The sequence below is a fragment of the Acomys russatus genome, chromosome 4 (genome assembly GCF_903995435.1).
Source record: "Acomys russatus chromosome 4, mAcoRus1.1, whole genome shotgun sequence".
Classification (NCBI taxonomy): Eukaryota; Metazoa; Chordata; class Mammalia; order Rodentia; family Muridae; genus Acomys; species Acomys russatus.
Window position 1 is genome coordinate 10,374,156 of NC_067140.1, and position 21,493 is coordinate 10,395,648.

General features: G+C 53.7%; 2 protein-coding genes across 3 annotated transcripts; one reads left to right on the forward strand and one right to left on the reverse strand.

Annotated features, from left to right (window-relative positions):
• The first annotated feature begins 1,293 nt into the window (after positions 1-1,293).
• Lpin3 (lipin 3) lies at positions 1,294-14,490 on the forward strand. Of its 2 annotated transcripts, none has more exons than XM_051143720.1 (19): positions 1,294-1,569; positions 3,282-3,377; positions 4,335-4,582; positions 4,697-4,780; positions 5,672-5,792; positions 5,944-6,310; positions 7,555-7,654; positions 7,772-7,932; positions 8,449-8,542; positions 8,640-8,709; positions 10,531-10,623; positions 10,724-10,767; positions 11,392-11,530; positions 12,458-12,606; positions 12,801-12,887; positions 13,302-13,454; positions 13,631-13,745; positions 13,839-13,942; positions 14,085-14,490. In XM_051143720.1, exons 1-19 carry the CDS (start codon positions 1,378-1,380, stop codon positions 14,227-14,229), a joined length of 2,562 nt encoding a protein of 853 aa, XP_050999677.1. In that variant the 5' UTR covers positions 1,294-1,377; the 3' UTR covers positions 14,230-14,490. The 2 variants fall into 2 exon arrangements, with proteins under 2 accessions (XP_050999677.1, XP_050999676.1); XM_051143719.1 differs by having other exon boundaries at positions 4,700-4,780.
• A 1,818-nt stretch (positions 14,491-16,308) lies between these two features.
• Positions 16,309-21,470, reverse strand: Emilin3 (elastin microfibril interfacer 3). The gene is made up of 4 exons (XM_051143718.1): positions 21,156-21,470; positions 19,911-20,030; positions 18,544-18,767; positions 16,309-18,300 (listed from the first exon to the last, which is right to left on the reverse strand). Exons 1-4 carry the CDS (start codon positions 21,317-21,319, stop codon positions 16,523-16,525), a joined length of 2,286 nt encoding a protein of 761 aa, XP_050999675.1. The 5' UTR covers positions 21,320-21,470; the 3' UTR covers positions 16,309-16,522.
• Between the last annotated feature and the right edge of the window lie 23 nt (positions 21,471-21,493).

A 21,493-nucleotide genomic window follows, 5' to 3' on the forward strand; every position in this document is an offset into this window, starting at 1 on the left:
TCTCTCTCTCTGCAGACAACAGTGGTGCAGTTTGGGGAACGACGCACTAATTAAGGAGTCAGGAGACGAGTCATAGCCTCTCTCCTGCTCACCCACCCCCACCCCACCCCCACCCAGTCTATGGTCCATTAGCCACAGAAAGCTTGGTAAGTTGCTTAGCTTCTTTGAAGGATGATTCTAAACCCTTGCTTGTCCTTCAGGAATTCTTATGTAAGATCTGAGAGAAGAAGGTGACCTGTGGCCATCTCTTGGGTCTGGTTCTCAGGCCTGGCAGCCAAAGCAGCAGGTCCCTAACCTGGTAGCACAGCAGGTGTGACGAGCCGAATCTGCTAAGGGTGGAGTAGGCTAAGGGGACACTAGGGCAGCTTGGTCATGACTCTCATTATAGCCCTGGCTTTTCTTTGCCTCCTCCTTCACCTCTCCCCACCCTGCCCAAATGCAGGAAAGCTGGAGGGACCTGTCTGGTTGGGATATTGAGCAGCAGTGCTGGCCAGAATGTGGGGCTGAGGACCTACCTGGCTGAGTTCTAGTCTGAAGCCAGGGGCTGAGAACAAAGGCCTGGACACCCTGGAGTGGGTCTTACCTGGCCACGTGGGCCAGAGACAGACAGCTTACGAGGAAAGGGGGCGTTGCAGGGCTGGAGTGGTTCCTTAAGCTACACAGAGACCCTACATGGTGTCTGATCTACTAATCGGGTTTAGTAGAGGTTTAGGTACCTTGGATATGCAAGAGTCTGCTCCATTTCTAGGATGCACGGTGCAGGAAGATAGCTAGACCCATTTCTCAAATGGAAGACTTCCTTTAGGACGCCACCTACTACCTAGCAGGGCTAGCTGGATCCAGGGCCCCTCCACACTGCCCACAGTGCCCTGTTCCCACAGTGAATCTTCTTCCTGTTGGTTTCTGCCAAGGGTTCTAGACGTGAATCCCACAGACCTCAGACTGAGCGCCAGGTTCTCTCCTTCTAGGTGTGAGACCCTGGGCAAGTCACCCCAGCTCTCCAAGCTCCAGCTGGGTCAGCTGTAAACAGGAGCATTAGCACTGGCTCTGCCAGCCTTGCAAGGTTGCTGAAGATGAGCCATGCCCATGGAGCACTTATGAGCATTACCATGAGTCATAGCATTTAGAGGCCTGGGCACCCAGATATTGTTTTTACAGAGTCCTTGTTTTTACAGATGTGGAGACTGGCAGTAGGAGAAGGCAGCCGGCTGCCCAATGGTCCCACAGTAGGTCGTTGGGCCATCCACAACTAGGAGGCCCAGAACTCCCGGAGATCCTCTCACTGCTGCCGCCACCACCGCTATACAGACTCATTCTCTCTCCAAGGAGTAGCCACAACTTCCATTTGGGCATCCCAGCTCTTGGCCAGCTGTAGCCATGAACTATGTGGGGCAGCTGGCAGAGACAGTGTTCGGAACAGTGAAGGAGCTGTACAGGGGCCTGAACCCAGCCACGCTGAGCGGCGGCATCGATGTGCTGGTGGTAAAGCAGTTGGATGGCTCCTTCCGGTGCTCGCCCTTCCACGTGCGGTTCGGCAAGCTTGGGGTCCTGCGGTCCCGGGAGAAGGTGGTGAGTCGTGCTTTGGCCTGTGGTCTGGCTTCATCAGGGTGGGCTTTGGAAGGCCAGAATAATCACTACTGTCCCAGAGTGTGGGGGCCCCACTGGCTTCCCTAAGGTCTGTGGGGGCTGGGGGCGGTGCCTGTCCTGTTTCTCTCCTTTTGCATTTTCATTAATTTTCTTAAAACATTTATTTATTTTGTGTATGTGAGTATATATGATTGTGTGTGTGTGTGTGTGTGTGTGTATATACACATATATACACACTCATATATATATGGTTATGGGCACATGCGTGCATGTTCACAGACACACACACACACACACACACTTGTGGAGGTCAGAAGTCAATATGGGAGTCAGCTCCTTCCTGCCACTATGTGGGTACCAGGGCTTGAACTCAAGTTTGGTAGCAAGTGCTGTTTCCTGCTGAGCTGCCTCACTTGTCCTCAGGGATGTTTTGGCGTTAGTTTGGGACTTTGATCCAGAAGGATCTCATTTTTCCAGGTAGTATGTGGACTAGAACCAGATGCTGTGACTACCAGGTATGGCTCAACTTACTAAGGCTTTTCCTGTGGCCTTGCTGAGTCACCTCACATCTTCAAACCCAGTCATATCACCTTTAGGGATGGACAAGTTTTTATATGGCAAGCAGTGGGGTATTTTGGGACAGTAAACAGGAACTGGCAACGCGGCCTCGAGGCCAGGTCTGTAGCGACAAAGGTTAGTCCCTTACTAGGGTCACATTAGTTTCCTCAGGTTCAAGTGAACAAGAAAGAGACTTCTTTTAGCACCCCGACCCATGTGTGAGCATCAGGGTAGAGTGCCCAAACACCATTCAAGTTGAGGTGGCTGAATTTTTCACAACCCTGAAAGGAAAATATAATCTGTGAAAGGCAGGTTACTCAGCGGTAAGAGGCTGCACTGTAAAGGTGAGCAGATGGCCCCGCGAGTAAAGAGCTTGCAATACCCTGAGCCGAGCTGTGATTCCCACGTAAACAACAAAGTGCAATATGTGACTATAATTTACAATACAAATATATAAAACACCGAAGAGGTAGAGGCAGGTAGATCTCTGGAGCTCACCAGCCTTCCGGCCTCAGCAGCTGCTGAGGTCCACATCTAGTGGGAGACCCTGCCTCAAAAAACAAGATGGAGAGTGACTGAGAAGACATCTGGCCTCTCACGTATGCAGACACCCACACAGACACGCAGGACACCACACACAAATACACATGAGACAAAACACAAAGAGATTGGGGTGTGGTCGAAGACCTTTTGCTTTTCAGAGACTTTCTGGGAGGGCAGGTCTTTACAGATAACACACACACACACACACACACGCGCGCGCGCGCGCGCGCGCGCATGCACGCGCACCTCGGTTTCCTCATCTATAAAGAGGAAATAATGACAGGAGCCACTGCTACAAGGGATTGTTGTAAACTTAAACAGGAGACTATACATAAAACACACTCTGCATCTCCTTACCACTGTTCACTCAGTCACCAACTGGGAGTCTGAAGAAGTAGAAGGGTCAAGTCTGTCAGGTCACAGCAGTGGTCTCCCCGGTAGCCACGTGCTAAGCCAGCAGCCAAGGCCACTGAAGAGAGAGCTCTAGCCGGCTCAGAGCTGGAGGCAGGCAGCAATGTGTCTCCAGTTGCTAGATCGGGACATGAGGACCCATGCCGTGGCCATCCTGTGCTGACCCAGCATCCCCATTACAGGTGGACATTGAAATCAATGGAGAGCCTGTGGACCTGCACATGAAGCTGGGGGACAGTGGCGAGGCCTTCTTTGTCCAGGAGCTGGATAGTGATGAGGTAGGGAATTGTCATCTTGGCTGATGCCTGACCTCACCCCATCACAGGTGCTGGACCAGGAGGGAGCCTGGGGTCTGATGTTGTCCCTGACCTCAAGAGCATCTCTTCAGCAGAGGTCCAATGAAGAGGGTCACTTGAGGCTGGCCTCAGGCTTCATAATATGCTGTCACAGTCCAGAAAACAGGAGGGCCTACTCTGGATGATTCTGCTTCCTGGGGGAGGTTCTTGAAGCAGGGGCCTTCTGAGCTGAACCCCCACACCGAGGGGGTGGGAAGAAAGCATGGGCAGGAAGCTCAGAAAAGATGAGGGTTAGGGGACTGCAAAGAATAAAGATTGGCTGTTGTAGTCTGTATCAGCCCCATAGAGCCAGAACTCAGAAGTGTGTGTGTGTGTGTTTTTGTGTGTGTGTGTGTGTGTGTGTGTGTGTGTGTGTGTGAGAGAGAGAGAGAGAGAGAGAGAGAGAGAGAGAGAGAGAGAGAGAGAGAGAAGTGGAGTGTTTGCAGAGTGAAGGCAGGACCTAGCCCAAGCTAACAAGAGAGTTTAAACAGCTTGACTTTGATAAGCCTTAAGTGAGCCCCTACTGTATGCCAGACATTATGCAACAGACTCAAACAAGTGACTCCTTTACCTTTAAAAAGAGTTCTGGACAAGTCTGGAGTACGGGCACAGGAAGAGGAAATGTAGTCTGGGCAAGCTTCCTGGAGGAAGTAGCACCTGGCTAAGCCTCAGAGGAGAAATGGGTGTTAACAGGAGGCAGTTCGAGGCTGAGGTCCCTGCTTCTGCCTGTTCTGATGGACCTGCCTAGACTGTTGTGTCACCTCAGAGGGGACTTTGTAGCCAATATGGGCTGCCGCTACTTCTGCTCAGCTCCCACACCTGTCCCCAAATGAGCTCCTCACTGCCGGGCTCTGGATAACGTGATGGCTCTAGCACTTTCAGCCCTGGTTCTCTTCATAGGAAGATGTGCCTCCTCGCCTGTGCACCTCCCCTATTCCATGGGGAGGCCTGTCAGGCTTTCCCTCAGACTCCCAGCTGGGCACAGCCAGTGAGCCTGAGGGCCTTGTCATCGCTGGGAGGAGAAAGAGGCGGCGCAGGAGAAAACCCAAGCGCAGGGAGGATGCTGTGGACTCCAGTTCTGAGGACTTGGAGGCAGGTGTGGACAGTGAGCTGCCCCTGCTGGAAAAGCCAACACCAGACTCCCCAAGGTGAGTAGGATCCAGGTGGAGGCGTGGGGAGCACTAGCCTTTCCTCCGCTGATGCAGAGGACAAGGGTCTCTGGGCCTTTGCCTGATAGTAAGCGTTTCTCTGTGGTTCCCAAGCAGCGCACAGGTGGAAGAGGACACCTCACCACAGCCTAAAGACATCTACCCATACTCTGATGGCGAGTGCACCCCTCAGGCCAGGTAAGTGTTCAAGTGGGCAGCAGGCTAGTGTGAGGCTGTGCTCAGCGTACAGTTTTGTGATGACCTAATTAATGCCTCAGAACCCACTCAGTGGGTTCGTTGCTCACCTATAATTCTCTTTTGTAAAGCATTCAAGTTTGGGGCCAATTTTTATTTTATTTTGTCTTGTTATTAGCAGTACTAAGGGTCACACTCAATTTTTAAACTGTGGCAAAATAGTCTTACCCAGTTCAGAGTGTATAATCCAGTGGCATGAAGTCCATTCACAATTTTATGTGACCGTAACTACTCCCTGGTTCTAGAACTTTCCTTCATGCTGGAAAGAAATCCTAAACCCATTAAGAAGACATGTCTTTGGGGATGGAGAGATGGATCTGCCTTTAAAAGCACTTGCTGTTCTTCCAGGGGATCCAAGTTCAATTCCTAGATCATGTATGAAGCAGCTCACAACTGCCTGTTATTCCCGCTCTGGGAGATCTGATGCCCTCTTCTGGCCTCCACAGGCACTGCACTCATGTGCACATATACACATAAATAGATCTTACAGAATAGATCTTGCCATCCTATTTGTTTTGATTTTTTGGGACAGTGTCTCACATAGCCAAGGCCGGCCTTGAACTTTTTATGTAGCGGAAGATGATGCTAAGATTACAGGCATGTGTTACCACATCTAGTTAAAAATAAAGAAAAACTAACTAAAATCAGATTGCTTTCTTATTGTTGATTTATGGGAGTTCTTTTTATATGAACATTTACATACGTATACATACATATATATTCCGGTATGTTTTTGATTCAATACAGGCATAAATACCTGTTTCTATGTTGGGCTAGGTTGGGGGATGGTGACAGGTTTACTAGTGGTTGTCTCTGAATGCTTGTCCCTTGCAGCCTCTCATCAGGTGACCTAATGTCCCCTAAGAGTGACTCAGAGCTGGAGCTGAGATCCTTGGAGCCCACTCCCCTGAGAGCTGAGTCTCACATGCAGTGGGCCTGGGGAAGACTGCCCAAGGTGAGTTCCTCCATGCTGCCCTAGTCTCTGCCTTCCAGGGACTCCCTGGCCCCTCTAATCCCTGGCCCCAGGATTAGGATTGCTGGGATGTGAGTTTTGTGAGGTGCCCACATGCTCCTGACTGTGTCTTCCTGTATCGATCTGATTGAAGGTGGCAAAAGCTGAGCGGCCTGAGTCCTCGATGGTCCTTGAAAGTGTGGCAGAGGCGATCTGTGCTCTCCCTGGGGAACCTAGCCCTTCCTCCTCCTCCTCCTCCTCCTCTGTGGCTGGTGTGGACACTTTGAGACTCCCAGTGCTGCAACCAGGGGCCAGGGATGACACGTTTCATCCTGATGCGGAGGCACACAGCGAGGGAACTCTGGCCGATTCCCCCCTTGCTGCTGCTGCTACAGAGAGTAAGGAAACCAAGACTCAGAACCCCAAGGGTGCAGGCCACCCTCCCGCCACTAAATCATGGAGCTGGGCCACTTTGGAGAGCCATGTTTCCTCTGGACGTCCAGAAGCCTCCAGGGGGAAAGGTGAGTGATGACTGGGTCTCTTTCACTGCATCCCTGGCCTCAGGTGATGTCCTGGGTAGGCTGTACAACTTTAGGTACAGTTTCAGCAGCTGATATATGCCAGGTCTTGTGCTTGGCCAGTGTTCGCAGGGCCCTATCCAACGGAGGAGCCAAGTGACATGTGTCTAAACAAAGAGGGTATGGCTTAACCTACACAGAGCCGAGTCCTTAGCTCAGGCCTGGGGACTATGAAATCACACGGTCATGGAAGGTCTTTGAACAGTGAGAGTTGTAACCGAGACAAAGACAACGAAGACCCAGCCATGGGAGGAATGGGAAGAAAATTCCAGGCAGAGGAAGCTGCGGGAGTTAGGCCTCCAGGGTGGGAGAGAAGTTTCAGGCCCAGGACCTGAGGCAGCTGTCTTGAGTGACGGGGGATGATGGGTGCTGGGGCAGGAAGTCAGGCAGGCCAAGGAAGACTGGCCCACCCACCCTCAGTTCCTAATGGTAGCCAGTAGGAGGCTAAATAGAATTAAGTAATTAAGGGCTGGGGGTGGAGTGCAGTTTGTGGGATACTTGACTCACATGAAGGAAGCCAGCATCTGAGCCCCGGTCCCAGTCCCACATAAACTGCGTATAGTGGTACAAGATTGTAATCCCAGAATTTGGAAGATACAGGTGGGAGGATCAGGAGTTCAAGGTTGTCCTTGGCTACCTAGTGAGTTCGAAGCCAGCCTGGGGTACATGAGGCCCTGTCTCAAAGAAACACTACATAGGGTTAGTGAGACTGTGCCGTGGGTAAAGGCACATCCTGCCAAGCCAGACACCCTGAGTTTGATCCCCAGGATCTATGTGGTGCAAAGAACTGACTCCTGCAAGCTGTCCCCTCACCTGCACTGTGGTCCTCTGACCACTACATGTCCCCCACGGTACACATGTACCCACACTCAACACAAAAAATAAATAAAAATAAAATTGTATTTTAAAAGATACCAATAAGTAGGTAAGTAAAATGAAAGAGAATAACTAAAATGAAACACACTTTGAAATCCCATTTCCCTGCCACACCAGTCTACTGAAGTGTGCTTAGTAGCCACATGCAGCTAGCGGCTACCATATTGGACAATACAGATATGGGACATTCCTGTCATGGAAGAGTTTTATTGGGCAGCTCCACCTTAGGACATTCAGAGGCAAAGGGCCACATGTTGCTCGTGCCACTGAACCTGTGTTTGGTGGATGAGTGTCCCCTCCTTCACACTCAGGTTCCCTGAAGAGAAACCAGCACCTGGGCCCCAGTGACATTTACCTGGATGATCTACCCTCCCTGGACTCCGAGAACGCAGCCCTTTATTTCCCCCAGAGGTGCCTGGGGTCGGGGAGACAGAGAGTCAAAGGCTTCCTATCAAGGGCCTGGGAGGAGAGGGGAGCCACCTCTGTCTTCTTTTGTATTCCTCTTATGGCTGGCCTCTTTGTCTTCAGTGACTATGGGATGGGGGCCAGGAGGTGGAGTGAACCCAGCAACCAGAAGCTTCTAGAGAACCCCGACCCTGGGCACATAGCAGAATCCACTCTGGACTCAGTGGACAAGATAGCATTGTCCCTCTGCGGTGGACTGGCTGATACCCGAGACATCTCACTGGGTATGTTCAGCCATGGTGCCAGCCACTCCAAGGACTAGTGCAGAGCTAGGGACCAAGGGAAGATGAGAAAGATGTTCAGGGAACAGAGGAAAGGATGAAGACTCATAGGGATGAAAGGACGTAAGAGAACAGATATGGCTCCCGGATATGGCCTCCTTGGGGCCGAGAAATAGCAAGGAAGACCTCCAGAGATCACAGCAGGGCAGGGAAGAATTCCTGAAGCCAGGAGAAGTCAGGGGCCGGGGCTAGCACAGATGTAATGCTAGGCTGGGCTTTCTGCTATATCTACCCTGTGGCGTCCACTCTTCACCAACACCTTTGTGACACAAACGCTTGGTAGTAAGCCTTGACCTAGCCTGTAATTCCTGGAGTGGAGATAGGTGTGAAAAACCACAGGACGGGGTAAATGTTGCCTAGTCAAAGACCTAGCCAACAGGAGGTATGTAGGAGGGTAGGAGGGAAGTGGATGTGTGGGACATGGCACCCTTGGTCCTCACTTTCTGCCTCTGTGCCCAGAGAAGTTCAACCAGCACGTGGTCTCCTATGAGGACCTCACTAAAAATCCCGGGCTCCTGGATGACCCCAACCTTGTGGTGAAAATCAATGAGAAGTGAGTAGCAGGTTGGGGATGGCCGATGGCCTGAGTTACTATGTTCTTTATATCCTAATGGCTGCTGTAGTTCTAATACCTCATTCTGTCTCTCTAGGCATTATAACTGGGCTGTGGCTGCCCCCATGATCCTTTCTCTGCAAGCTTTCCAGAAGAACTTACCTGAGGTAATGCTTAGGCCACCACTGGGGCCATTGCTTTGAAGTCATAGTCATAGATAGTCAACAAAGATGGGATTGGAGAGCCGGGTGGTGGTGGCGGCGCAAGCCTTTAATCCCAGCACTCGGGAGGCAGAGGCAGGTGGATCACTGTGAGTTCAAGGCCAGCCTGGTCTACAAAGCGAATCCAGGACAGCCAAGGCTACACAGAGAAACCCTGTCTCAAAAAACAAAAAAACAAAAAACAAAAAAACAAAACAACAAAAAACAAAAAAAAAAACAAAAAACAAAAAAAAAAAAACAAAAAAAACAAAACCCCAAATGTGTGGCTCCTGGCTGCTGGCCCCACTCTTGAGGCAGGAAATAGAGGTCACCAAGTCTTGCCCATCCTGTGTGGACAAAGCCTGTCATTTCCAGGATCCTCAGCTGTGGCTGGGTTTTAATTGGGTTTGAGCTTTTCATCAGAGGAACTCAGGTGAAATCAGAGTGGGATAAATATCCAACAGATGGCCAAACCGAGACAAACGTTCAACGGGAGTGTTTGCGGAATCTGAAAGATGAGGCCTGGGAAACAGGGCCCCACCCTGACCCTCCTCTGTGCTGAACTGAGGGGCACTTGCTCCCTTGGTCAGCCCTTATCTGTTGAGTACCTGTTGTGGGCCACACCCAGCCTGAGGAGTCATGGGCTAAGCAAACCCACCCTCCAGGAAGGCTCATCCGGATGAGTAGCCGACAGTAAAGTGCCCACTAGTCAGAAAAATGAGTGACAGTCCTGAACAGGTCAGGCAGCGAACAGCACGTGTGGACACTCAGAGGAGCGAAGGAAGCCACTGTTTATATTCTTTCTCAGAACCTCCACCTGGCCATCTGCGGCCACCTGCCTTCTCTGTGAGGTCACTGAAAGCAGTCTTGGCAAGAAAGCCGATGGTGAACAGAGAGGGGTCTGTGACTGTACCTGTCCTTTTCTGCACTCTATGAAGCCTCACTCCTGCCCTATCCTTGGTTTTTTAGCTCAGTTAGTCTTCCTGAAAGGGTGTCTAAGTACTGACAGCATCCCTTTAGTGACATCTTGCTCTATCTTCAGGTGACAGGCTAGGATCTAGGGATTATGGGAAGGGAGAAAGTCACCCCCCTTGTTTGACTCCCCTCATTTTATCCAGTCAGACTCATCACTTGAGGTCTATGAGAGACCCCCCTACTCAAGCCTGCTGGCACCCAGGCTGGCTAACCCCACACTTATGTCCTTCCGACTTGAGTTCTGTAAACTGAGCCTGTAGGATGCTGCTATGTCATCTAGGCAGGCCTTGCCCTGGACTTTGCTGGGTTGTCTAGCTCACATCTAATCAGCTATTTTTTCCAAGGCAATGGCACCCCAACCAGATACTGGTCAGAATACAAAGAGAGGAATAGGGTCACTGACTTCACGAAGTTGTCTGTGTCTGTCTTTGGGACTGAAGAGACCTCTGACTACAGGCTGTTATCACTGGGGCCCTGGGAGGCATCATGCATAGAGCACCAGTTCTTAAGGCTCTCCCAATGCATACTGCCCCCAGTCACTCCAGTAGGGCACTGGCTCGTGACATCTGGAAGCTAGGCTACAGCCAGGAGTTCTGGTAAGTCAGGAATGACCTTTGGCCTCCGCAGGGTTCCATGAGTCATCCTTGGCCTCTCAGGAGGAAGTAAACATTTTTTTTTTTTTTCCAGCCTCCAGAGGTTGACAGAAAGGTGCTCTAGGGTGGGCGGAGATTCTGGACTCATGGGGTTCCCGGTGTCAAAATAATGTAGATTGATGGGGTGTAGAAAAAATTTGTGGCCATCATCTACCCACAGAGCACTGTGGACAAGCTTGAGAAGGAGAAGATGCCCCGGAAGGGTGGGCGATGGTGGTTTTCCTGGAGACGCAGGGACTTCCCAGCTGAGGAGGTAGGTGGTGGGTGGCTGGTGATGGGGGGGGGGGGGGGGTGGGTGGAGAGAGAAGCAGGAGGGACGACATCACAGGTGCTTATGGAAGTTCTTCCCACAGCACAGTGCCCAGAGGGAGAAAGCCACAGCGAGGGAACAGCAGGGGTGAGTTGGACTGTGAGCAGGGCTCAGGGCTGGAGCCTGATGAAGGTCACCTTGGCAGGGGAGGGTGCCAGAACCTCTTTCCTCAGCCATGGTAGTGGTCAGTTCCCAAGCATTTTCCCGAAAAAAAAAAAAAAAAAAAAAAAAAGTCCTCACCTCTCAGATGGGAAAATAGACCTAGAGATATACCAAATGCTATATTAAGGGGAGGGTCAAGGGTCTCTCTTCCCCAGCCCACAGGGTCTTGCATACTTGGCTTCCTCTTTTTTTTTAAACCTTGGAAGTGACCTTGCCATCTATGTTTGTAGGAGGGAGTGACCCAGGGTGGGCCAGCTGAAGCCAAAGCAAGTAGGGCTGGGGATAAACTCCAGGAGGATACCTGTGTGCAGGAAAATATCTCCAGGGTGGACATCCCAGAGAAGCATACTGACACCCTGTGGTTTGAGCCTCCATTCCAAGCTTGGCTTTCACATCCCTGTGCAGACATCCCACATGGTAGCACCTGAAGGGATGGCAGCCTCTAGAGTGACAGAACAGGCTCTAGGTTGGCCATGTTCCTGTGCTGTGGGTAAACAAAAGAGGGGCTTTGGAGGGGGGGAGGTGGCTTAATACCAGTAACGCCCACAGAGAGAAGACGGAAGCCCTAAGCAGTGATGATGATGCTCCAGACAGCCCTGTGATCCTTGAAGTCCCCCCACTGCCACCCTCCACTCCAGGCTACGTCCCAACCTACAAGAAGTCCCTTCGTCTCTCTTCTGATCAGATTGTGAGTCTGTGCATCCCTGTGTCCCTGTGTGGAGGGGCCAGGCTGTGGTAATTCTGCCCAAGGCTCACAGGACCGAGATGAGGTGCAGTTAACCTGAGGCCAGAATGGATCCCCTAGGCAGCTGCGCTGATAGCCTCTGCTCGTTCCCTCTGGGGGCCCACTTCATAGGCCAGCTCATTTCTGTTAGAATCTCTGGTGCGAAAAGTCTTCTCATGTCCTAAACTACCACCTACCTGCCGTGCACTGCAATGTCCCTTGGAAACCTCCCTGGAGTCATCAGTGTTGACAACAGCTCTTTAAGGCTTTTGATAACCCTGTCCATCCATCACTATACGGATTCCCTGAGCTCTGTAGCTGGTAGGTCCACGGTCAGGGAGGCAGCCATGTTTGACCAGCTTGGTACAGGGTAATAGTCATTTGCTTGGTATCCTAGAGTACTTGTTCACTTTTGGGTCAGCCAAGACACAGAGGTCTCCTAGCTAGGATGGAGAGCAGCTACCATCACTCTCTTAAGGACCACATTCAAGGCAAGGTCTCACTTTAGGGGAATATTGTCCCTCCAAAAGGGCTTCCTATGATGATTCCACAGGGCTCCCTCCTTTGGAATAGAGTATCTCCTTTGCCTTGGGGCTGGCCTAGAATCCCAGGCAGAGTGTCATAGACACAGCTTGTCTGATATTCATGTCATGAAGAACTGAGAGAGAAGTCAGGGCTCCTCTGCCTGGCACTATGCAGGTCCCTAACTGACACAGATACCATCTGCCCATGTAGATGTATCTATGTATGGCTGTTATAAGGCTCCCCAGGAAAGGTCTCTGAACTAACAGGAAGAGGAGAAGGAGGCTCATGGGAATCAAAAGCCACAGTCAGCATAGAAGGTTGTGGGGGAGGGAGTCGTGCATTCCCCTTTTTTTTCTCTGCCCCCAGCGGTGTCTGAACCTGCATGAAGGAGCTAACGATGTGGTCTTCAGTGTGACTACCCAATACCAAGGCACCTGCCGGTGCAAAGCCACCATCTACCTCTGGAATTGGGATGACAAGGTGGTCATCTCTGACATAGATGGCACCATCACCAAGTGAGACTCAGCTGGCTGTGATGAATCTGGGGGAGTGCCTGGGGACCCACCTCTCTTTGTTCTGGGTGTATGGGAGCAGTATGCAAATGCCTCCTCCTGGGTGGGCCAAGTTGGGGCAGAGCCACATTGGGCTACAGCCATGGAAGCATGGTAGCCATGTGGGTAGCCTAAATGACCTTCTTTCCCTGCTATAGGTCGGATGCTCTGGGCCACATTCTGCCCCAGCTGGGGAAAGACTGGACACACCAAGGCATTACTAGTCTCTACCACAAAATCCATCTGTGAGTACTGAACTCTAGCTGGGCCAGGGCTCCTAGCTGGAGGGAGGGGGTGATGGGTATCTTAAGCCACCCTAACTTCTACCCTGGGAAGCCAGTCCTAGGCACCACCAGAGCCCACAGCAGGAGACGACTGGGAAGTCCATAAAACAGAGACCCTCCCAGCCTCTAGTTCTCTTGTGAGTCATCTCCCTGTTGACCTCAAGGTAGCTGGAAGCCACTTCTATCCTGGCCCATAAAACAGTGTCCATGTTTCAGCTAGGAAGCTGTTGAGGACACCCTTCAAAACCATCCTATGTCCCCTTCCTGCAAAGCCCTCTGGGGTTGAAGACTAGAGTCCTAGAGCTGAGCTAGGCTTGCAACAAAGGGGGAACAGGAACAGAGAGGGTGTCTAATGGCTCTGTCTCTCACCCCCAGAAATGGCTACAAGTTCCTGTACTGCTCAGCACGGGCCATCGGCATGGCTGACCTCACCAAGGGCTACTTGCAGTGGGTGAGCGAGCGTGGCTGTGGCCTCCCTAAGGGCCCCATCCTGCTGTCTCCCAGCAGCCTCTTCTCGGCCCTCCACAGGTAACTAACTACCCTCACACAGAGCCCACAGCCCCTTGCAGGGAAAGGCAAGAGCACCTCCAGCCTAGCTCACGGATATCCGACAAGGCTGGTCAGACGGCGTGTCCTCTGACCCTCTGGTACCTTTGCCTTTCCTTTGCCCTCCTCTTCCTTGACCACGGTCATGGCCATTCCAGAGAGGTGATCGAGAAAAAGCCAGAGGTATTCAAGGTGGCCTGCCTGAGTGACATCCAACAGCTGTTTCTGCCCCAAAGACAGCCTTTCTATGCTGCCTTTGGGAACAGACCCAATGTGAGTATCCCCTCCTCACATCTGCAGCCCCCCTCCATGCCCGCAACAGTCTCAGACGCTGTCCTATCCCTCTCCCCTCTCCCGCTCTTGCAGGATGTTTTTGCCTACCGTCAGGTGGGCCTTCCTGAATCGCGCATCTTCACAGTCAACCCCCGGGGAGAGCTCATTCAAGAGCTCATAAAGAACCACAAATCCACGTAAGGCCACATGCCCCCCCATCCCCATCCCCACCCCCCGACACCCAGCCTCTCCCAGGGCCTCCTCTGCACGAATCCCAGGCCTTGCCGGCTGTGAGGGCCACTGCCTGGTGACAACTCAGTGCAGCCATTCTGCCCACAGGTACCAGCGGCTCGGGGAGGTGGTGGAGCTTCTCTTCCCACCTGTGGTGCGTGGCCCCAGCACAGATCTGGCCAACCCTGAATACAGCAACCTCTGCTACTGGCGGAAGCCACTGCCGCACGTGGACTTTGATGCCCTGGCTTGAGGCTGCCCTGGCTGTTCTCCTTGGTCTGACCCAGGACATTAAGGATTGGAAGATGGGTGCTATGGGGTCAACCCAACACAGGGGCTGCAAGTTGGGTGGCAGCCAGAGACACCCTCCCCCCTCCTCTTTGAAACACAAATACTGTGGTCATCAGTGTGACTACTCAATACCTTGTAGGGCACCTGCTACTTGTAGGGCCACCATCTACTTGAAGAAATGGAATGAAAAGTAGCCATTTTTGACATAGAGGGCAGCAGCGTCTAGTGAGGCCCAGCTAGATGTTGAGCTTGGGGAACCCCCTGGGGACCTACTTCCCTATCAGGAGTGGAGCAGCCCTCCCAGGCCTCAGTACGGTCCTGACCTCCAACAATTAAATGTGTCACTAGACCCCTGCAGAATTCTCTATCCCCTAGGTGCGTGGTTCTCAACCTGTGGGTTGCAACTCCTTGGAGGGTTCAACAACCCTGTCACAGGGGTCTCGTATCAGATAGCCTGCATGGCAGATATTTATATTATGATTCACAACGGTAGCAAAATTACAGTTGGGAAGTAGCAGCAACAATGTTATGGCTGGGAGTCCCTACAAGCATAAACAATTGGAAAGTTGAGAGCCACTGCCCTTGGTGTGTCTTGTCTCACCCACTTTGTCACCCTGATTCAATCTGTAATAGAGCAGAGAAAGTGGTCTTATGTAAACCTGAGACCTAGACACACAGAGGAGGTTAGCAGTAGCAGGCCCCTTTCTCGGGGTGTGCCTGAGGGGCATCTGAGAATACTGCTATCCCACCCTTTCTGACAGCCAGGAATCTCTGTGGCCCTATCTCTGCTTGCAGCTGTTGATCCAAGCGTCACTTCTTCCTCTAACTACCTTGAAATCTCAGAGGAAAGGATTTGGGGGGTAGGGCGTTGAGTGTAGTTCCTGCCTGTCCCTATCAAACCGCTGCCCCTGCTGCTCTCGTCCCCACCCCCAGGGCTTAGCCCAACCCTGGCTACAGCAGATGGTGTTTGCTGACCAGCCTACTCTGGCTTCTGCTGCCCAGTCTAGTGCCCAGCTGGCTGAGGGAGCAATCATCCAAGGAGGAGTGACACATTGGTCCCGCGTTGCTGCTAATGCAGAAGGCACCTTTAGACCAGTTAAAAGATTTAATCTTCAACCTGTTCTCCAACCACCTCAGGGTGGAGGACAAACACCGAATGTCCACAAGCCAGAAGGGAGTAGAGACAAACAGCACGGCAGGCCCAGGTTGTGTTGGAGGAAACAGGCCAGGAGCCTCAGCAGAGACCGCTAGTCTCTGAGCACCTGTGTTTTCCAGCTGTTCCTTCATGGCTTCCGACCCCAACCTCTCTCCGGTTTGTGAACCTCCTAGCAAGGCTGGGGTTTTGTATGGGCATTAAAAAGCAAGGCTTCGAGTCCTTTTTTTTTTGGGGGGGGGGGTCTAGCTACAGCCCCTTTCCCGGTGTCTGCCTCAATAGACTGTTGGCTGCTCTTGGCAAGAGGTACTGACCTGGGTGGCTTGAGGAGAAATTTCCCTCTAACTAGAGAGGACCGTGTGGGTGTATTTGTGAAATTAAAGAGACACGATAGGTTGGGGGTGGGGTCTTCAAACATTGTCTGGATCCCTTCTTTGGAATTCCACAGCTGCCTACACCCTCATCATGAGGCAAGATCAAATGGGATGTAGAAAACTCTCAGCTGGGCTGCTGAGCTTTTGTTCTGTCCTGAGGGTGGATGATGTATGGGGGGTTGGAAGCCTCAGGTGGCCTCTGGTCTCAAGTTCAGAAATAGCACCTATGAAATTGCCAAATAACCCCCAGTGGGCATCATCTTCCTGCAGAAACCTCATCCACACACCTAAGGATAGAAGTTCAGGGGATGAAGGAAGATGCCTCCAAGGGCTATGACTGGTCCCTGGGCAGTAAAGGGAACAGTAGACAGGCTTGTCTGAGACTTGGCCTGGACACTGCACAGTTGCTAACTCCAGTGTGTCTGCAACAAGAAGTGCAGACATCGCAGTGTGCCGTCTGGCTGGAGGCATGACGCCCTTGCCTTGACTCTTGAGACAGCATTGTTCTGTTTAGCTTGCCTCAGCAGTTACCCTGAATCGCCCAGACTGCAGCACTGAGGGTGACTTCTGATGGCCGAGACAGTCATGCTGAGCTGGACCAAGGCCAATCATCCAGTGGCCTCTGGTTGGCCAGGAAGGGCTGGAAGATGCTTCCGGGTAGGGTTGGTCTCTGGGATGATACTTCCCAGGGTTAGTGGGATCTGAGCTTTAGGTTCTGTCCAGCCATCCTAATCACCTCGTCCTGGCCTTACCTCAGCCAGCTGGGCTCTACAGTCCAACAAGTCATCCCGAAGGCGGGCAATGTCCTGCGTGTGCTGGGCCAGCGTGTGGTTCAGCTTGTCTATATGGCCCCACAGCCCCTCCCTAGACCTCAGCTGCTCAGTAGGCAAACCGTTCAGGCGCGCTGCCAACAAGCCCAGCCTCTCGCATGTTCCCTCCACTTGGGCCACCCGCTGGTCAAAGTGGCCCACCATATGCTGGAGTTCCTGGGCCGTGTCCCGGCAGCGGCTCAACCCTCCAGCCACACTGGCCACACCGGCCTTGAGTTGATCCAGTTCCCCTCGCAGGTTCAGGACCTGCCTGTGGCCAGCCTGAAGCCTCGAGCCCTGACTGCTGACCTGTTCCTGGATGGCGTGCACCTCAGCTTCCACCTTGCGTTCTCGTTCATCCAGGGAGGTGTTAGCGGCCAAGAAGGCGTCAGAGTACTGGGTGACAGAGTCGCTGAGGCCTGTGAGTGACTTGCTCACAGAGTTCAAGTTGACCTTCAACAGAGTGATCTCACCTTGCAGTGAGCTGCCCGTCCCTTCTGCCAGCTGCCCCTGAACTTCAGCTACTGTGCCATTGAGCTGTTGGAGCAGAGCTGTGTGACTGGCCACCTGGTGTAGGAGGGCCTCACTCCGGCTCTGCCAGGCCTTCACCTCGGCCACAAGGTTGTCCAGGATGGCTGTGGTGGTACTTGGGGTGCATGAGGTCTCCAGGGAGACTAGCCTTTGTTCCAGCACAGCTAGCTCCGAATGAACAAGTGGCCGTGCTGATCTGTCTGGTGTGGCACTGTGGCTTCGCTCTCCGGTCAGAGTTGCCAGGCGCTCCTCCAGGCTCTGCACACGCTCTTCCAGCATGGACCCGAAGCCACCGACACCCCAGCCCCCCATCTCCATTCGCAGACAGCAGCCCCTTGCTCCATTCTCTGTCCCGTTGATGGTCTCCAGGCCCTCCAGCAGCCCATCTACACCTCCCTGGAGCACAGCAGCAGAGAGGCGCGTAAGCTCATCTGCAGCCAGGGTGCCGGGGCCACCTTGGGTCTCAGTGACGGCCTGCAGGTTCCTCTCGAGGCTGTCCACACGGGCACTGATCAAAGCCAGCTGGCTGCAGCAGGTGCCCCCACCAGTCAGAGTCAGGCCCTGCAGCTGAGTGCCCAGCTGTGAGAGCTCCCGCCGTAAGGCCAGCTCCCGGCCATCAAGGCTCTGGTGCAAGCGCCGGCTGGCCGCCTGGCCCTCCTCACACTGCTGCCGCACCTCCTGCACCCGCAGGTCACACTCGCTCTGGACACCTTGCAGCTTCTGCTCAAAGCCGTCCAGCAGGCTCCCCCAGAGTCGCTGTAGCCTTTGGTCCACGTACTCCTCCAGCAATGCTAGGGAGGTCAGCGGGGATGGGGCGGCTTCCCGTAGCCGTTGCAGGTGGGCCTCATGACCGAGGGCCAGCCCACGCACCTCGTCTAACAGCTGCACCTTGGTCTGTAATGTGTTGCTCACCTCTGTCACCTTGCTTAGGATCTCACCCAGAGGAGGTATGGGTGGTCCTCTGCCTCTGTCTTCTGGATCCACAAGCCTCTCAGGGATGACTCCAAAGCCTATAGGTGCCACAGGAGCCCTGGGGTCACTAGTGATCCTATTGGGATCCTCATTGGCCACCAAACCACTCAGAGTGCCATATGCTTGTAAGAGACGCCGAACATCGCCCTCCAGCTGTTCCAGCCGCTCACCAAACAGCCCTGGTCCTTTTCTTCCTAAGGAGGAAGGAAAACCACAAGAGCATTATGGGTCTGGCCCTCCAACATGTCATCCTTGCCCCTGAACACAGCTCCCTCACGTTTACGATCTGGTCTAGGTGGAAGAGGTTGAGGCCTGGCAGTGTCGCCCCATATGTGATGTCCCCCTCTCCAACTTTACCTGCATCGGCTCCCTCTCCACCCTGCCATTCAGCCTACGAGCCCTGCCCCTCCCTAGAGAACATCCATAAATGGACTCACCATGGGGGCTTGGGGTCTCTCTGTTGTGAGGGGAAGGCCTGGGACCTGGGCCCAGCTGCCCCAAGGGAATCTGGGGCTCTGGCTCCCCCTGTGGTGAGGTAGCTCCATGGTTTGTGAGGTGTTCGGGGCAGCCTTCCCCAGTAAGACCAGGGCAGCATCGCCAGGCCAGGTCTGTCACAGTCTTGTAGCCAATCTTGTACCTGGGTCTGAGCACTGAGCGGTACCTGGATCAGAGAGGACAAGGGAGCATCAGCCTGTGGGCTGAGGTGCCTGCTCCCTGGCGCTGGCTTTCCAGGCAACCCTCAAGGCTGTCCACATGGGCGGGCACTGATTAAAGCCAGCTGGCTGCAGCAATGCCCTGGGTGTCTCCACTCCCAGGGGCCTTCCTTTTCTGACCCTTAGGGTGACAAAACCATGCAGTGGAGCAGGCCTTACAGAGGCCCCGAGCCCTGAGAGTGAAAGGTGGGTGGATGGAGAAGCCCCACTTGATACTGCTTGCTTGAAAAGGATGCTAACGGGAATCAGTGCTAACCTCCCCAAGACCTCTAGGTGCCCATCAGCTCCTGCTGCCAAGAGAAAGTCCCTTCTGGCTTTAGTGGGGCCTCTCAGAATCCTGACAAAGCTTCAAGCTCCTGATGTGTAGAAGAAACAGCGTACCAGGGCTCGGCTGGCAGTCCCCTTTCACTGCCCTGGGCTACTCTCAGCTCCCAACAGCTTCTCTTTGCTCTTACCAGCCATCTCTAGCTTACCCAGCTCAGAGGCTGGTGTGAGGGTACTTCCGATTGTGAATAGGAACGGGGGTGGGGGTGGGGCAAAGGTGCGGGTAGGGCTCAACCAGGAACGCGTCCTTCACCCGATCAGCCGTGGACCAGTTCACTCACTGACACGGTGGAACATAGGGCTATTTTCAGACACATTTACACTCTCCTAATGTAGCTGTACTTGTATCTCATCACCTGGACAGCCTGTCTGGTCTACTGTGCTGCGGTCTCTGGCTCCACCTTTGCCCCACCTTCCCCAGTCACCAGAGCCTTTGTGAGTCTCTGCCGGAGAGCCCTGTAGTGTCAAACTATCCTCTCCTTCCCTGTACTCTACCTTTGTCACATCTCCTTAGCCCACCAGCCTCCCTCTTGTATCCCTGAGGCTTTCTAGGCTCCAAACTGAGCCCTTCCTTGTCTCTATGGCAGAGGATCGGCTTCAAGGTCACACAACTTCCAGGTCTTTCAGGGCCTCGGTTCAAGGATCCTGGTCTGTTCTAGCCAACTCTGTGGCTCAGGCAGGCTCTTTCAAGCCCAGAGTACTACAGCTGTACCCTTGGCAGAAATGGTTTGGTCTGCAGCTGAAGGCAGGACCTGGGATGTACTCACCTGACTGTGGAGGGGCAGATGGGCCCCCACCCACACTGGTACTCAGCCTTTACATAGCTCTCTGCTCCCTCCTGTAGGACGCAGGTCACATTCCTATGTACCACATAGGCACAGAGAGACCTGGAGATGAAAACAGCACCTCTGGAATATTTGGCCTGAGCCCCCATCTGTTGATTACAGGAGACTCCCCCATCCCCACCCCCGTCTCCATATTGCTTTTATCTATTCTTGTTCCATGGGTGCCTGACCTTTGCCTAGGATCCAGACCTTCTGGGCTGGGCCCCAGTTCTACTGATTTGTGTCCTTGATAGTTAGCTATTGAGCCAAGCGCTCTATTGACCCAGGAGATTGGGTGTTTGGTTACCCACCCACCCTTCTGAGAAGCACCCCCCCCCAAGCTTCTCCCTCAACCATTCAGCCAAATCTCCCATCCTCCAGCTCCTTCGCTGATTCTGAACTCCTGTCTTGGCCTTCAAGGCTTCCGAGAGCACAACTTGGTGGCTTTTTTAAAAAATCCGGGCTTTCCTCATTGCTCCCGCGAAAAAGCTCTCTAACCTAGGCTTTGGCGTTTCCTTACTCACAAGACCAGTTCTTCTGTCTAAGGAAGCCCGCTCTGATGCTCCCGGGCTCACAGAGTGTGGCTTTGGGCTGGGTTCTTGCCGACAAGATCTTACATTCCACTAGAACTCAAATTCGGGTATAAACCAACCACTGTGGAAGTCTGTTTTGCAGACAGCCCAGGACCCCACAGTTCTCACCAACTCTGCGGCTTAGCCACCTTGGGCTACCACCACAGGGTTACTGGGGAGGAGAAACTATCTACAGTGAGCTTGGCTCTATCTACAACCGTGCAAGGCAGAGAAGAGACTGAAGCATCGGGTGGCCCCGCGTGTTCTAGGAGCAGACAGCCCTGCCTCCTCTCCCTCCACCTGGTCCGCTACGCCTGAAGTTTGCTCACAGCGCAGCTGGAAAATGTTACTTCGCTGGAAAGGTTTCCACGGGCACTGCCAGGATCCCAGCCGACGCGCCAGGCCCCCTCGGCTGACTTGTTCTTCGCCAACCCCGCAGCCTCATGGATCATGGGGCGCCTGCTCGCGCAAAGGATCTCGCTGGGGGAACCGCCCCATCCGTGACTAGGGTGCCCGTGCCTCGACGCCTCTGCAAGGGTCCCGGCAGGTGGGAGTAGCGGCGCGCCACGCGGGGGGCCCCCCTGGCGTTCCCGCCGCAGCCAGGCCCCACGCTTACTTGTGCGGCCCCGGGCGCAGCCGCGGACGCCATCCGGTCGTGTAGAGGCTGTAGCGGGAGGCACCGGGCTGTGCTGGCCGTGCGAGGAGCTGGGTGCCCTTGGCCTGCGCCCCTGAGAGCAGCGCAGCGACGGCGCAGAGCCACAAGGGTAGACGGCGGCCCATCGCGCACTCGGCCTGGCGTGGTGCCTCCCGCCGTGGATCTTCCGCTCACCCGCCCGGCTCCCGCCGGCACTTGCGACCCCTGGAGCGCGCTTGTTTCGCTGCCTGGAGCTGCGCGGCCGCCGCGTCCCGCCGAGTGGCCGAGGCTACTTGCGGCTGGGGCCGCGCAGGGGAGGC